Raw genomic sequence first — 17,114 nt, forward strand, 5'->3', positions numbered from 1 at the left:
TTGCATAATTTCTCGCTTTTAAAAAATGTCTCTATTGCTCATTTCAAAATATGTAAATGCATAAACCTTAGATGATTATACTACGCAGAAAAACCCTTTCATTTTACACAACTGTAAAGCTTACCTCGTTCTTCTCTCCTCCACAGGCCGTAGACTATGAGAGTCGGAGCTCCTATTCCTTCTCTGTTGAGGTCCTTAACCCGATAGTGGACCCCCGCTTCCTACGTCGAGGCCCCTTTAAAGATCGGGCTTCAATCCGAGTTGCAGTCCTGGATGCGGACGAGCCACCGAGGTTCTCTCGGGCCAGATATCACATGGATGTTTCAGAGAACTGCCCGCCGGCCTGCACAGTGGGCCGAGTCAGTGCAGTAGACCCCGATACTGGTCTGACCAATAATATCAGGTAGAGTACAAAGCCTCTGCATTTCAGCAGGACATGTAGTCTTCCTATACATTTAGGTTGTTACTTTTCACTGTTGAGATAGCAAACAGCCTACCTGGGCTCCTTTTGAACAGGTTTTTTTTTATTTATTTTTTTTAAAAGCTAGTCTTTCCAGTTTTCATGCTGAGATAGTAGCTGTAACTTAATCTTTGGTGTAAAACATGACACTGGTATCAGTTTTATCATCTGCCACCCAGGAAGAAAGCAAATAAGCCCATTTCTCAAAATGTTCCTCTCAGTATTTGCTGTTTATGAACTCATAACAAAACAGCTTTACAGGAGTTTTATTGCTGAAAGACAAATCAAGCATTTAATGGTGCTGGGACTTATATATATCTTCATTTGTTTTACTGTCCAGCCACAAGCAAGGGATAGCCAGGCTTTTTGAATTAAATTCAAAGCAGGCTCTTCAGCTAAAAGAAACAAGACACAACAATAAGAGCTAACCAAATAAAAATAAGCCAACCAAATGCCCACACAGTGTTCCCACGAGCCAGACAGAAACCACAGACGCTTGCAGCTTCCAGTGCTTCGCTTGTGTTTGCGGTGGGTTTTGTCTCAAATAGTATGAGGAGGGAAGCAAGCGATTTGTCTGTAAAAACCACAGAAAACCGTGTCCCAATTAAAAGCAGAAGTGCTAAAAGCGAGTATGTGGGGAGGAATGATAGCTGGTATATTCATGGAGATATTTAGATAATCGGTAGCACTTCAAAAGAACTCTTATCAGCTGTGATAATCTCACTATATTAATTCTTTGGCCATTTGAATGCCGACTTCCTTATCGCTCCCTCACACACTTGCCCTGTCTGCTTCTTTCGCTCCGCACCCCACTGCCTTCCCCGCTTGCATCTTCCTTTCACTCATTCTTTCGATATTTCTCCCTGCCCTCTCCTCATTTCACCCGTCTATATCCTCAAACCCACTTTCTCTTCTTCAGGTTCTCCATTGATCCTCAGTCAGACCCAGAGGCTCTGTTTCGTATCACACCAGAGACCGGTCTCATCACCACAGCGATGGAGCTGGACCGGGAGCGTGAGCACTGGCACAACATTACAGTCATCGCCACCCAGAGAGGTCAGAGGTCACTCTTCTTACAACACTTAATCCGGAGACATCGTTAGAAGTCGTTCATTGGATTATTTATTTTATTAGAGCTAACCCTTGACAACGAAGCTAGCATTTTCCCCACCTCTGACACCTTAACCACTGATGAGTAAGAGGTTTAAGAGACTAGAAACTGTGTTTTCTACGCTATCTGAAAGGCACAGTATCCACTGTATGATGCAGTTTACTAAGCGGCTTAGCTCTCAAGTCATCAAACCATGAGAGAAATGCTGTTTGGCGCCATGAACAGTTTGTTACAGCGCGTCAGAGAATCAATTGATCCGTATTGTGCAAGTTATCTGATGCCGCAATAGATCTGTTCTCGTAAGGATTCAACTGGAAACACTGAATTAAAGCAACAAATCGAACTCAGGCCTTGATTTGCCGACAGAACATGATAGCACAGGGGATCGGTAAATATCTTTCTGTTTCCAAGTATGTAGGATGTCAAGCAACAAGACAGTTAAGTTCAAGTTATACATGTTCCCTCAGTAAAAAAATGATAAATAGAAAATGCCAGGGGCAAGATCATCAGTAGGTTCCACTAGTAGCTGCTCTCAAGCTTTCAGTCATGATTAAGGTTATCTAACTGTCTCTTGTCATTTGTGCAATTTAATTAATAATGAATTTTGATTTAATGAGTATATATTTAATGTGCTGTTGATTCTTTCATAAATGTATTCACATCGGCAGAAGTAAAGCCAATTATAGTCCAGTAGGCCCAATTACAGCTCAGCCCCTACATCCTCTAATAACACACTTTAAGTCTCGTTGCTTGCTCACGTGGAGGCTTGGCAACAATAACAGATGTTCCAGAACATCTAGCTTAAAATTGCTGTCAGATATAAATGTGTTAAAGATACGTGTTCATCCATCAGGTAGCAGGATACCAGCCACTTCAGTAGGTACACCAGCTCCAACACTTATTAATCACCCAATCATATGACAGCAGTGCATTCAGACATGGAGATATCAAGAAAACCTGCTGAAATTCAAACTGAGACACTGGCAAGAAAAAGGTGGTTTAAGTAAATTTGAATGTGACATGGTTGTTGGTCTAGACTGAGCTTTTCAGAAACTCAGACTTTGCTATACAACCTTCTCTAGTGAGAACAGCTTTATTAGAAAAAGAGAAAATATCCAGCGAGTAGCAGTTTTCGTGGAGAATATGCCTTGTTGACATCAGAGGTCTGAGGAGAATGGCAGACTTTGGTTGTAACCACTCACTACGACCAAAGTACACAGAAGAACATTTCTGAATGCATAACAGGTCAAACCTTGAAGCAGATGGGCTTCAGCAGCAGACGATCACACAGGCCTCCACTCCTGTCAGCAAAGAACAGGAAACTGTAGCTGCAATTCACACAGGCTCAACAAATCCATCCTACCTTTTATCAACTGTAAGCAGGTGTGGAGGTTATTTTCTTTACACTCTACGCTTTAGATCACTCAACTGAGCATCGTTTAAATGCCACAGCTAACTGAGTATTGTTACTGACCTCTCCATCCCTTTATGGAGGGAGACTCAAACATACTCAAACAGGAGTAAATAGGAATGCATTAGCTGGCTTTTATTGTGTATGTATTAATATACATGCAGTATAGTATTTATCACTGTGTGTATGTGACAGCCTTCACTGCCATGACGGAACATATCATCCAGTTCCAAACTTGCAGTTAATTTATTATTTTTTTATTCTTATTTTAGTACAAGGATACATCGTTAAAGAATATGTTATTTTTTCATTCGATTTCTTGACAAGAAAAATAGTAAATAACACCACATCAGCTTTTCTTAAAATGCCCTTCAGCCAGGTTAGTTAATGGATGGCACAGCCTTCGCAGCTTATTTAAATGTAAATAATTTATTTTAAAGCTTACTTAAGCTTTCGGCTTCACAAACTATGACCCTGAGAAATATGTCTATTAGAAGCACCAAATGAAGTAGTGTTGTGACATTTTCTGATTTTAATGTATATGACAAACTCTACAATAAAGTTATTTTATTGTAACCCAAATATTTATCAGTTTTAAATGAATCCAGACATTAACCTTAAACATAATATTGATGAGAAGAATGAATTTCCATTTGAGGGTATAATTCAATAAACTTTGTAACACATTATTGTAACTGGAACATATCCATTTTACAGTAAATTTGGCTTGTCAAATCATATAATCACATTGATACTGTAATCATCACAATATATTTAATAATCTAGAATAAATTAAATCATATTGTTGTGAAATGAAAACAATATGATGCTTTTATAAAGTGTTATAGATGCATAAATGTAAAAAAAAAAAGGGTATTTTTGGTTAGTGTTCAGCTGTTAGGCAACATGATAACATAATAAATGATATAGAGAAGAACCTTTATGGGTTTAAGTTGTATCTGTATGCCAACTTTGGTTGTTCAACTTCTGTTCACATTTGCAGACAAACCAAGACATTGAGATTTTGTGTATTATAGTAAAATTCTACTTTTAATTAAGTATTTTAATATAGCTACCTAATTTAAACAAATTCACTCATTTTTTTTCATCTATTAATCTATAAATGCTTTTTTCATCTATTAATTACTGTAGAGAGGGCGACTTCATACTTCTTTAACTCAGAGTATCACTCTGAACACATATCTTTATTTACGCAGCCCATTGCACTCTTGGTGTCACAGCTCCCAAAAAGAGCAAGCTGAGCACAATATTGCATGTTGTGGGGATGCACTTGCGAAGATATTTTGTTAGTGGGAAAAAACAACACAACGTCTTGTGTTTTGGACAAACCAAATGCATTAAGGACTGGATAATTTAATGTAATTATGCAAGCATTTCTTTCTTTTCTTTGATGTCACTGATTTGACTTTTTCTCTCTCTACATTTATGTATTTTTAGAAGTCAGTGACAACCTGTTTTCTTGTTCAGTTTGCTGGACGGACGTATTACAATTAATACCAGCATCCTGTTAAATCCTGGCTTTGCTCCAGTAGCTGTGTCTGGCAGATGACAAGTCATAAAAGCACTCAAAAATAATCCAACTGGTTTGTTTATAAGTAGAAGTATTGTTGGAGAATTCCATCCAATGTCTGCTGTGCTCAAGGAAAAAGAAGTTGTTTTGCTGCCAAGTTTTGTTCTGGACAAACTTAATCTTTACTTAAAATCTACTCAGGGTTCCTTGTGGCAGCAATGTGTTGGTAGGACTGTGGCGGCAGCACACTGAGTGCCTGTCTTGAATAATGAGCTCTATCTAATAAACAGACTGTTGGAGACTGTGTTGACATAAAGCACAGTAGGAGCCCTGCCATGGCCACAGGCAGGCCAGCTCACCCTGTGGCATTACAGCAAGAGCTCATTTTCAGCTTTTCAGCGATGGGAACCAGTTGCTGTCATCCATGACACAGTGTTACTGCTGTTGGTTTAAAAAAACATGGTGTGGGAATGTTGTGAGTGTGTGTGTGTGTGTGTGTGTGTGTGTGTGTGTGTGTGTGTGTGGGGCTCGGTTTACAGAAAGTGTAGTCCAATGTGTTTCACGGTTGCCTGCCTAGATAAAGGATGTGTGCTGGTGAGCCTGGGTTGTGTCATAGCTGCCTAAAATGTAATGATGAGTGTTCAGAATGCTAACTTCATGTGTTTCGAGCGCGGCTTGTGAGAACTTCATGTTCAAGTGTGCGTATAGCCGAGTGAATGGGGTGTAGGGGACCTTATGCCAATCCATTTAAACTGCGCTCTTGTGTAACTGCATGCAGATTCGCTGCCTTCTGCACCCCTCTTCTGCCTTTTCTCTCTCTTTATTGAGAAAACACAAACACACACACACACACACAGGAAAATTTTAACTGATATGGAAGCATCAGTCATACTCCAGCTGGGAGCCTGCGAGCTGTAACACAAGCCAAATGAAACCAAATGCACTGCTGTTTATTTAGCCAATTGTACACTCACTAATGTGATGTAATGTGAAGTTTTTGGACAAAGTCTTGAAATACTTGATTATGCCTATGAGGACGACTGCATGGGATTAATGGACCGATGACTTGCACCACTGTATTTGTATTGTACTCAATAGTGTCTTTTGCCGTTTTAACATTGTCTTCATATTATTTAGTTTATACAGCTGTGTGCGCGTGTTTTTGGAGGCTACGTTCTAATATGCTTTTCTCTGGCTCTTTCAGACAATCCCAGCCAAGTCTCCAGAGTTCTAGTTGCAATAGAGACCTTAGATCTGAATGACAATGCACCTGAGCTGGACAGGCAGTACAACACAGCCATGTGTGACTCCTCCTCCATCGGACAGGTCAGTATGTGTTTAAACTACTTGAGGTCTTTATTTCCATTCCAGTGTATATAAAATGTTCATTTTAAAGACATGGAAAGACACTAAAACACATGTTAAGGAAACAAGCCCGGGTTATTACTAGAGATGGACCGATCCGATATTACGTATCGGTATCGGTCCGATACTGACCTAAATTACTGGATCGGATATCGGAGAAAAATAAAAAATGTAATCCGATCCATTAAATATCACGAAAGCACCTCACAAAACTTGCAACACACCGTAACTCACCTCAGAACGTTAGCAGTCGGAGCAGTATGCGTCACGTGATAGAGCGGCTGTGGCATGCGGGACCTGTCGGTGGTCTGGATAGCATTTGGAGCTTCGCTAGCAACCTGGCATTTCATCTCCGACAAAGTTATCCCCGAGAGAAGTAAAGCACGTGTGTAAGTCCATCTCTGAATGTTTGTAAAGCATTCCCACGTTAAGCTTAACGAGCGACTGCCTCTCGCTCTCCGGCTGCTACTTCAATCGTGAAACTGCTTAAATGATCAGCTGATCGGCTTTTCTGTCGCGAGTCTGTCTCTCTTGTTTGTTTTTGGTCCACTTTGCACCAGAAAGAGGAAACCAGCGGCTGAACAACAGCAGCACGTTTAAGCTTGATAAGCTGTTGTTACAATTTATTTATTATTACTTTCTACTCCAGGATCTTTTTCTACGTAGCTGACGGCTGGTAACTGTGCAGGGGCGGATCTAGCAAAGTTTAGCCAGGGGGGCCGATAGGGCATTAACTGGGAAAAGGGGGCACAAAGACATACTTTTCTTTCTTATTCTCATTTAAAATGTCGAGCTTTTAATAAATAATTATCTGACACCCAAAGTTTTAATTTGATGTAAAATGAATAGAAGTCAATTACTGTATATAGTGACTATTAAGTCTAATATATACACCCTAGTAAGCTATAGTACTTTTTCCTTTGGGAAGGTACCATCTGTGCAGTCTGCAATTTTGTTGAAGAAAGATGTTGAATCTATTTAATATTTCTTGAAAAAGAATTGATTTCTGTGCATTTTTTTTTCACACTGCATCAAATTAAGGTTGATTACGTCGATTAAGCATCATGAGGTGGAGCGTGAGGGGTGGTTCCCTATTTTTTATTTATTTATTTTTGTTGTTGCTGGGAGTTGGAACCCTATTAGTTAGGTTGCTTAATATTTACGCTAAGTACTCTTTAAAATACCAGAATAGGGAGGATGGTGTAGGTCTAAGTTTATTAGATTGATCAGTATTGCTGAACTATGAAATATTTTTTTTGTATACAGGTATAACAGAATAGCTTTAGTGTAGTTGTTGTTTTAAACTTGAGTATGAACTTGCAGACTTGCAAAATGCAGCAAGATATTTTAAAAAACAGTTTTGTTGATTAAAAAACACTATATCGGATTCATATCGGTATCGGCAGATATCCAAATTTATGATATCGGTATCGGTATCGGACATAAAAAAGTGGTATCGTGCCATCTCTAGTTATTACTGGAACTACATTCTGGCACTACACATTTCTCAGTTTAGGTACTTGGACTGCCAGCAGTGCTAAAGACTGTAATTTTTCAAGAAGATGTGAAAAGACTTTAAGTGATGACTACACAGCAGCAGCAGCAGCAGCAGCTGTGTTGTCTTTGTGTCTACATGTGTGGCACTCGTGGTTTTTCGAGGTGTCAGAGCCCAACACACAATCACTGCAGTTGCATGGGTAAAAGCTTACAAATAGAGTGGCAGGGGTATAACGCAATCAGAATGTAAAAGCCAGAGTAGACATCTGGACTGACTGAAAAAGAAGCTGTTCTGTCAGACATGCAAAATGCATGACTGAAAACGCTTTTTAGACACACTGCTAATACTATAGTCTCACATGTTTCAGTCAAATTTGACATATCGTTGGTTTGAATAAAGTCACATAACTGATCACATGGTTACAGTCACTAACCAGTGGCCATTGGTTTGTGGCCAAACTGCTAGCGTTATTAACCTTAAGAAGCTAACATTTTCAGCATATTCATTGTTTTCACCTTTTTATTTTATATTAAGATAAGATAAGCTAAGATAAGATAAGATAAGACTGACTTTTTTATGTATACATATGAGCAGAAGCTTCAAAACCAGTTTTATCTGAAGCCTGAGAAGCTGTGGCTGGATGAACTTTAATCATCCAAAAATCAAACAATATTGATAATCAATGTAATAATTAATAATAATTGTAAAATAATAAATAATGCTTACTTTACATACATATTTTAGAAGTTACAGTTTTTAGGTTTGCATTTCAAAGCCCCAAATTTCATACCATAAACACAAAACCTGGTTAGTTAGCTTGCCATTAAATAACTATCTTGACAATGTGTCACTTAGCTCGATTGCTACACTATTTCAGTAAATGTTAACGTTACCTTGCGCTCTTCTTTATATTGGCTGAAGCCTTCCTTGAGCCATACAGCCCACCACACGCCACATTTTGCACTAATTATACACATATTCATAATAAATTAGTGTTACTATGTCATATGCAAAACATATGCAAACTTTGTATTTAATGTTCATGTACAGTCATATAATTACAACACAAACAGTCAACGAGTATTCAGCTTGGAGCATATAGAGTGTGGCAGAACAAAGCTGTGTCCCTTCAGATATGGCCACATGCAGCTACAGCATACTCATTCACCATGGAGCCAGGTGAATCCTCCATGGCCTGTTATCAGAACGCAGCAGTTATTTGCATTGTAATTAAACTCGAGCCTCCTCTCAGGCTGCCTCCCTCCTTCCTGCTTTATTTGTGTTCTTGTCTGTTTCTCTGCATCATGTTTTTCTCACTCGATCCTATCTCAATTATAGAAATCATCCCTTTGCTCTTCAGCCTCCCCTTGGAAACCCTGCTTAGCTCCCCTTTCTTTGCCTCCATATTCCGTTTTCCATGCTGGCTCTGTCACTATCATTTTGGTGTCGTGGCCCATCTGTTGTGTGTGGGGTTTTTTTTTTTTTTTGTTTCCACTGGTGCTTTCATTGCTCTGCTCATGCCTTTGTTGTGTCACCACGAAATCTGTGATTCTATGGCAACGACGTTGATTTGTTTTTGCCTGTGATGTTCATGTTTGTGCATGCTGCAATTTGAGTGAGCGGCACGCAGTTCATTAAAGAAAGGCTATGATGTCTTCCCAGTGTGTTTGGGATAGTATATGCACATCTCTGTATGACACGCCATTAGGCAAAGCCTGTTTGAATATTCACCCACAGCATCGGATAACATAATGCAACTGTTCTTAGCAAATCTTCTCAAGGCCTACAGACATCGACTAACTCAAAGAGCACGCTGCACCCTTCATCCCCGCATTGAGTCTCGTATCGAGCACTCGAAAGCGTTCCTGAAAGAGCGCCCTGCATAATGACGAACAGAGAGTTTCATTAAAAAGAAATTACCCATCAGCTCAGTCTGCGGGAGATTTCTTTAAGATTAATTTAGTTAAGATTGCCAATGAGGACTTGCGTAGATGCCTTTACAACACCGAAAGCTGCACGGCACTGTATTTACAAAAAAGGGGATTCGCACACACACACACACACACACACACACACACACACACACACGGTTATATTTTTGGTGTGAGTATCAAACACAGTTCACTTATGTCACTATGCTAATTGTTTGACTTGTTTTCATTCTGCCAGTGTCGGCTAATGTTTTTTTGTTTATGTAGCTAAAAGCTCTCTCTGTGTAAGTGTTTTTTCTTCCTCCTTTTCTGTTCTCTCTCTATGCTTTTCCTCAAAACACACAAACACACACGCACTCACACACATTCATTCACGCCCTCCCCTCACCCGGTCTCCCTTGCTCTCTATCTCTGTGTTTCAGGTGGTGCAGGTGTTGCGGGCGATTGATAGAGATGAGGGTGGGAATGACAGCACCGTGTATTTCAGCATCCCTCCAGAGTCCAGCACTGCCCTCAACTTCAGCGTCAGGGACAGCGGTGGTAGGCACTCAATCTTTCCTTCTCTGTGTAGTTCTCTTAATTCTTGTTTGTCTGCTCCTCCCTTGGCAGATAGACTGTTTCTCCCCCCACTTTTCTAAGGCCCTTAATCCCACATATATTTTTTTTTCTGCCTTTCTCTTCCCATCTTCATCTTTCCTTCTATTCTCTCTTTCCCGTTCCTCTCAAAACCACTCCCTCTCTGAGTCGCCTTCCCTTTTTCTGTCCCTCCCTCTGTCTCCTACCATCCATCTCCCATGTCTGGTGGCCCCATTGTTTTGCTTTGTTATTGTCATGCGGCGGCTGTGTGAAGGCAAGAGAGGAACCAAATGCACGGCTCTAGACACACGGGGATGAACTCAAAGGCCGGTCTTTATTAACAGGAACATAAGAAGTCATATAAAACTATACTGGGAGCAACTAAAAGCTGAGGCGCTGGGAAGACACGGAAAATGCACACAACCTAGAGGGACGACGCAACACAGAACAAAGGGACACTCTGACATAAATACACAGAAGGTAACGAGGGGAGTGGGAACACACGGGGAACACAGCTGAAGACAATTACTCATGGCCGAGCAGGGAGGACACGAAACTGACGATACTGACACCAAGATGTGGACCTTAAACACAACACAGTACACAGAGATGAGCACGGAGAGAGAGAGGCAGAGAGAGGCAGAGAAGAAGGATGAATACGAGGGGATGAGGAGAACACAGAACACATAGGGTGGGAACACGGTACCAGAGCAAACACCACAATAAAAACATGGACACAGAGGGAATCCAAATACCAAACCAAACAATCCAATGGACATAAGAAACAAAATACAAAACTACAGAAAAACTAAGAACACTGGGTCAAAATGACCCAGGACCATGACAGTACCCCCCCCCCTCAAGGGCTGGCTCCAGACAGCCCAAACACAGGAAAACAAAACCCAAACAGGAAACGACCCAGGGCGGGCGGCGGGGGCCTAGGACGGAGGGCTCGGAACAAAAAACAAAACTGAACAACAGAAAACACAGGAGCACAAGACCAAAGGTCAAAGAAAGTTCAGGGGGCCGACCATGCGGAAGGCAACAGCGGAGACATGGAACCAGTTCAGGGGGCCGACCATGCGGAAGGCAACGGCGGCGATGCGGAAACAGTTCAGGAGGCCGGCCGTGCGCAAGGCAACGGCGGCGACGTGGAAACAGTTCAGGAGGCCGGCCGTGCGCAAGGCAACGGCGGCGGCGAAGGAGACAACGGAGCAGTTCAGGAGGCCGACCGCGCGGAAGGCAGCGGCGGCGGCGAAGGAGACGACGGAGCAGTTCAGGGGGCCGACCGCGCGGAAGGCAGCGGCGGCGGCGAAGGAGACGACGGAGCAGTTCAGGGGGCCGACCGCGCGGAAGGCAGCGGCGGCCCTCCAGTCTCAGGCGTGCTGGCCATGGCCTGGTGGGCACAGGACCAGACGAGGCAGGACCAGACGAGGCAGGACCAGACGGTGGCGATGCGGGGGCCGGACCAGGCGAAGCACAGGCTGAGGCTGGAGCAGACGAGGACGAAGACTCGGAGGCTGGACCAGACGAGGACGAAGACTCGGAGGCCGGACCAGACGAGGACGAAGACTCGGAGGCCGGACCAGGCGGAGCTGCAGAGGCTGAGGCTGGACCAGGCGGAGCTGCAGAGGCTGAGATCGGACCAGGCGTAGCAGAAGCACAGGCAGAGGCTGGCCCAGGCGTAGCAGAAGCACAGGCAGAGGCTGGCCCAGGCGTAGCAGAAGCACAAGCAGAGGCTGGCCCAGGCGTAACAGAAGCACAGGCGGATGCAGCTGGACCAGGCGTTGACGAGGCGGTCGCAGGTGGCGGCTGGACAGGCTCCTCGGGCCCTCCAGCTGACGTGGCAGAAGGCTGAACGGGCTCCTCGGGCCCTCCAGCGGAGACAGGTGGCTGAACGGGCTCCTCGGGCCCTCCAGCGGAGACAGGTGGCTGAACGGGCTCCTCGGGCCCTCCAGCGGAGACAGGTGGCTGAACGGGCCCCTCGGACCCTCCAGCAGAGACAGGTGGCTGAACGGGTTCCTCGGGCCCTCCAGCTGACGTGGCAGAAGGCTGAACGGGCTCCTCGGGCCCTCCAGCGGAGACAGGTGGCTGAACGGGCCCCTCGGACCCTCCAGCGGAGACAGGTGGCTGAACGGGGTCCTCGGGCCCTCCAGCGGAGACGAGGAGGTGCTGGCCGGGCTCACTGGAACCCCCAGCGGACGAGGTAGATGGCGGCGTGGGAGCCGCGGAGTCCTGGATGAGCTCATCCGAGCTTCCAGCAGGAGCTGATGTAGAGCCAGAGAGGTTTGGGACCCCTGGCTGAATGTTAAGCCGAACAGAAGACCGTATTGCTATCGGGGACTGGGCCAATGGTTCAGGTGCGAGCTGAGCTACTGGAGATGCGGATGAGAGTGGGAGCTGAGCTACTGATGGTGGTGAAGTAGATAACTGCACGGGAGACTGAACTGAGGGCGTCTGCACTGGCACAGGGGACTGAACTGATGTCTGTTGTAACGGAGGTGGTGAGAGTGGAGTAGGCAGTGGAGTTGATGACTTCACAGGAGAATGAACCAGAGGTGAGTGCACAGGAGACTGAGCTAGAGGTGGTAGTGATAGTTGAGGGGAAAGTGGAGCTGGTGATTGAGTGGATGACTGTGCTAAAGGAGGCTGCACTGGGGACACTGGAGACTGCACTGGGGAAAGCAGAGCTGCAGGAGACTGCGCTAGAGACTGCAGTGATGGTTGTAGTGGAGGTGTGACGGGTGGAGGAGTGGCTGAAGTGGCTGCGGGTCGGGCGGCTAACGGCTCAGCTACAGAGTGTATTAATGGCAGGGTTATGGGTCGAATGACTGACTGAGGGGCATCCTGTGCAGCTGAGTGCAATGATGGGTGTGGGAGCGGATGTAGGACAGGTGGCAGTGTCAGTTCCCCTGGGCCTACAACGCAGTTGAAAGGTGCAGGCACCTGCTGGACACCAGTCGCTCCCACCTGAGGAGTAGGTACAGGTGCAGAGACTGGCTGGGTCCTGGCGGGCCCCACCTCAGCGGTTGGCACAGATTTCGGCAGGGACTGGGCGGCTGCTGTCCCCACCCGAGGAGCCGATACGGGTGCAGGGGCCAGCAGAGCCTCAGTTGACCCGGAAACCGGAACAGGGACCAGCTGGGCGCCAGCCCCCCTCACCTGGGGAATTGAGACAGGTGCAGGTGAGTGCTGGGCCGCAGTTATCCCTAGAACACAAGGGGCCTGGGAGGCGGGCCTAGAAAGAACAGTCTGCAAGAGATCGATTCCCTGCCCTGAGTGAGCGGATGAGGAACAGCGCTCTGACTTCGTAGCGTTAAGTGTACTAAAGCTGTAGCTTACAGGCACTAATGCATCACCTTCAGTGTGTACAGACTCTAGAGAAATGTGATCAGCTGATGCACCAACAGTCTTAGAGCTTCTTTCTTCGGAGCTAACCGTACTTATACTGACAGAGGAGGGGTTAATAGCCGATGTAAACATAGGTCTGTGCACCGGAGAGGCAGATGAAACAAAGTCTTTTACCACCGGATCGCCGGAAGCAGTAAACCTAGGGTAAACAGTGGTGGGTGTAGAGCCCCCTGACTCAAGAACATTTGAATCAGTACATACGTCAGAATGGACAATCCCCGGGGGTGATGGCTCAGAAGCAACGAGCTCGGGTCGAGCTATCACAGGAACATTTACAGTCTTGGATTTTACTGTTTTACCATCTAAGGGGGCAGGTAGTAAAGCCCCAGGGGTGAGCTTAACTGCAAAACAATCATCCTCAGCAGACACACAGGTAAAGGGCACAGAGACAGGTGTCTCTAACTCAGGAAATGCTGACTTCGAGTTTTTAGACCTAGGAAACACTAGCGAAGGATGATCTTTCTCGAATATGAGTCCAAACGTAGGAGAAACTGTCTCTGAGTTGACCCTCCGGGCAGTACAATGGTTCATAAGAAGTTCGGGTTCAGATTCAACGTTTACAGACCGTGAGCCTTTAGCGTCTACGGCAAGAGTCACAGAGTTTGCATTCCTGCATTCAGAGTAGTGAGAACTAGCCTCAGAGTGAACAGAGAAAGTGTCTTTGTCACTCACCCCAGCCGGCTGCCCAGTAGTCCCGGAATCCGACTGAGGAGAGGACCGGCGACGGCGTCTCCTCCTTAATGAGGGAACGGAGGTGACGGGGAAAACCGGTGATGATGCGGGGGTGACGGTCTCCTCTTCATCATCCGACCACATCGCTGCTAGGAGAGCAGCGGGAGAGCGACGGTCAGAGCTGAGAGGGGATGGAAAAGGGCTCTGCGGCAGCGGCGCCAAAAAACCCTCTCGTTTTAGCAGCTGCTGTTGCGACACCGAGAGCCCCGTCTGCTGCTGCGGTACCGTCGCGGCGAGCTTAGTTTGCTGCTGCTGCGGCGGCTGATGGGCGAAGATCTCCGTCTGCAGTCGCTGTGGCGTGGAATCCCGGGAACGGACATTGTCTGCCAGCTCACGGGCTTGTAATGCCTCCTTAGCTCGGCTCAATTCGTCGATAAAGCCTTCATAGCAGGTGAGCTGCTGAAGGAAAGGGTTTCCCTCGATTATTGCCTTTATGGCGTTAAGTCCGACGGAAATTGTCCGTGAGTCCGAGGCGTGGGTTATTCGTTGCACCAGACTCTGTACACGGAGAATATCTCCCTCACGGGCGGAGCCTGCTGGGTCCATTTCGTGGTTGCGTCGTTCTGTCATGCGGCGGCTGTGTGAAGGCAAGAGAGGACCCAAATGCACAGCTCTAGACACACGGGGATGAACTCAAAGGCCGGTCTTTATTAACAGGAACATAAGAAGTCATATAAAACTATACTGGGAGCAACTAAAAGCTGAGGCGCTGGGAAGACACGGAAAATGCACACAACCTAGAGGGACGACGCAACACAGAACAAAGGGACACTCTGACATAAATACACAGAAGGTAACGAGGGGAGTGGGAACACACGGGGAACACAGCTGAAGACAATTACTCATGGCCGAGCAGGGAGGACACGAAACTGACGATACTGACACCAAGATGTGGACCTTAAACACAACACAGTACACAGAGATGAGCACGGAGAGAGAGAGGCAGAGAGAGAGGCAGAGAAGAAGGATGAATACGAGGGGATGAGGAGAACACAGAACACATAGGGTGGGAACACGGTACCAGAGCAAACACCACAATAAAAACATGGACACAGAGGGAATCCAAATACCAAACCAAACAATCCAATGGACATAAGAAACAAAATACAAAACTACAGAAAAACTAAGAACACTGGGTCAAAATGACCCAGGACCATGACAGTTATCCTCCCCTCTTTTGTTTCGTCCCTCTTGTTGTATCCTCTACATCCATCTTCTTCCCCACGACCATGTAAACTTAGTATTTCCACTGAGAAGCTTTTGAAGAAATCAAAGCTGCTTCGTTTAATTAGCGTCAACTGAATCTAATTTAGCTACTTGTTTGTTTTCTGTGCATTTTTCCCCCTGAACACTTCATGTCCTCGCTCTTTGTTTTGCACAATTACACACGTATAGTCCTTTAATATCATGCAAACATAAATTTGATATGACTATTTTAATTCAGGGATGCAATGTGCTGCCGGTTCTGTGTAACTGTTCACATCAAGCTGTGTATGTGTGGGGATATTTTTGCATCCTTGAGCAAATATGTAGTCTCCTAAAATTGGATCCACAAGAATTTTGTTGTCTTAGCTCACATTTACATTTCTCTACACAAAAACAAGTTAATTGGCTCACAAATACATTTTTTTGCAATTATGTGTCACCTGTGGAGTTTTCGTGTAAACACATACTTTGAGTCAGTGCAAAAACACAGTGTTTGCTTCCTTGAAGCCTTAACGGCGTGCTGAATAAAAGATAAAACATTTGCAAAAGTGACATTTTTCAATATTTTGAAGAGTGCAGGCCTGATTACATCAGCTGGCATTCTTTTTTCTTTTCACGTCTTTGCTTCTGCATTGCTACATTTTTTTCCTTTGACACAATAACTGTTGTGGAACAGCATGAAGCTCTTCAGTTGGTATGTGCTGCACAGTTGCAGTTGAGGACAGTAATGCAAATCAAAACATTGCACCACTAGCGGATAAAAACTCCACAGAATACTTTCATGTGTGCTTATGCATTCTGCACACAGCTCATCTCTCTCCACTTGAAAGTTTGATTTGTGCGTCATATTAGCTAAAGATGTCAGTAGCATATTGAAGTGTATAATATAGTATTCCATGTGCATGCCTTGGACATATGAACATGTGTACTAGTTGTAGGTATACCTGTTCAAGTGCTCATTAACACACATGTATTCTGATCAGCCTCATGCTGATCAGAATACATGATCAGCATGATCATGTATTCTGATGATCATGCAACATTCAGTGTTGACATGAAATTCAAACCGAGTGTCAAAATGGGGAAAAAAGGTGATTTAAGTAACTTTGAATGCGGCAGAGAACTCTGATGTACTGAAATAATGCAACAAAATCTGAATCCCCCCACCTGAAAAAGAGAAAATAGTGAGGGTTGCTTTGTTGAGGCCTTAGAAGAAAGGCCAGACTCCTTCAAGATGATTGGAAAGCAACAGTAACTCCCAAGCACTTTTAAAACCAAGGTATGCAGAAGAGCGTCTCTGAATGCACAACACGGTCAGCCTTGAAGCAGATGGGCTACCACACCAACCCAGGTGCCTCTCCTGTCAGCTAAGAACAAGAAACTGAGACTACAGCTTTCACAGACTCTACAAAATTGGGCAATAAAAGATTAAAAAGAAAACTTTGCTTAGTGTGATGAGTCTCAAGTTCTGCTGCAAAATCCAGGTAGTCGGGTAAAAATTTGGCGTAAACAACATGAAAGTCACCAAATCTAAATCAAAAAGAGCACTTCTGGGATGCGATGGAACAGGAGATTCACATCGTGGGTGCAGCTGACAAATGTGCAGAAGCTGTTTGCTGCTGTCATTTTAATATGGAACAAAATCTCGGTGGAAATGCTTCCAGCACCTCGTTGAATCTATGCCATGAAGAATAAAGGCAGTTCTGGAGGGAAAGGTAGCATGATGTAACTAATCGAGTGGTCTGTGAGTGTAGCTTGGCAACAAATTTCTCAGCCTTGACTTCATCAGTAAACACAATATGGCAAATACGGGGAATTTGAAAACATCCAATTGAAAATCCAGCAAACACAGGATAACATTTACTCTCATTTTACGTCATAG

General features: G+C 44.8%; 1 protein-coding gene across 2 annotated transcripts in view; it reads left to right on the forward strand.

Annotated features, from left to right (window-relative positions):
• The window catches only part of cdh24b (cadherin 24, type 2b), a 167,380-nt gene that overhangs the window by 137,163 nt on the left and 13,103 nt on the right, over positions 1–17,114 (forward strand). For both annotated transcript variants that reach the window (XM_012923038.4, XM_014409584.3), the window contains exons 7-10: positions 147–403; positions 1,380–1,516; positions 5,718–5,839; positions 9,730–9,847. In XM_012923038.4, the coding sequence (XP_012778492.4) occupies positions 147–403; positions 1,380–1,516; positions 5,718–5,839; positions 9,730–9,847 (634 nt within the window). The remainder of the gene's footprint in view (positions 1–146; positions 404–1,379; positions 1,517–5,717; positions 5,840–9,729; positions 9,848–17,114) is intronic.

The sequence above is a fragment of the Maylandia zebra genome, linkage group LG18, assembly GCF_041146795.1.
Source record: "Maylandia zebra isolate NMK-2024a linkage group LG18, Mzebra_GT3a, whole genome shotgun sequence".
In the NCBI taxonomy this organism is placed as follows: domain Eukaryota; kingdom Metazoa; phylum Chordata; class Actinopteri; order Cichliformes; family Cichlidae; genus Maylandia; species Maylandia zebra.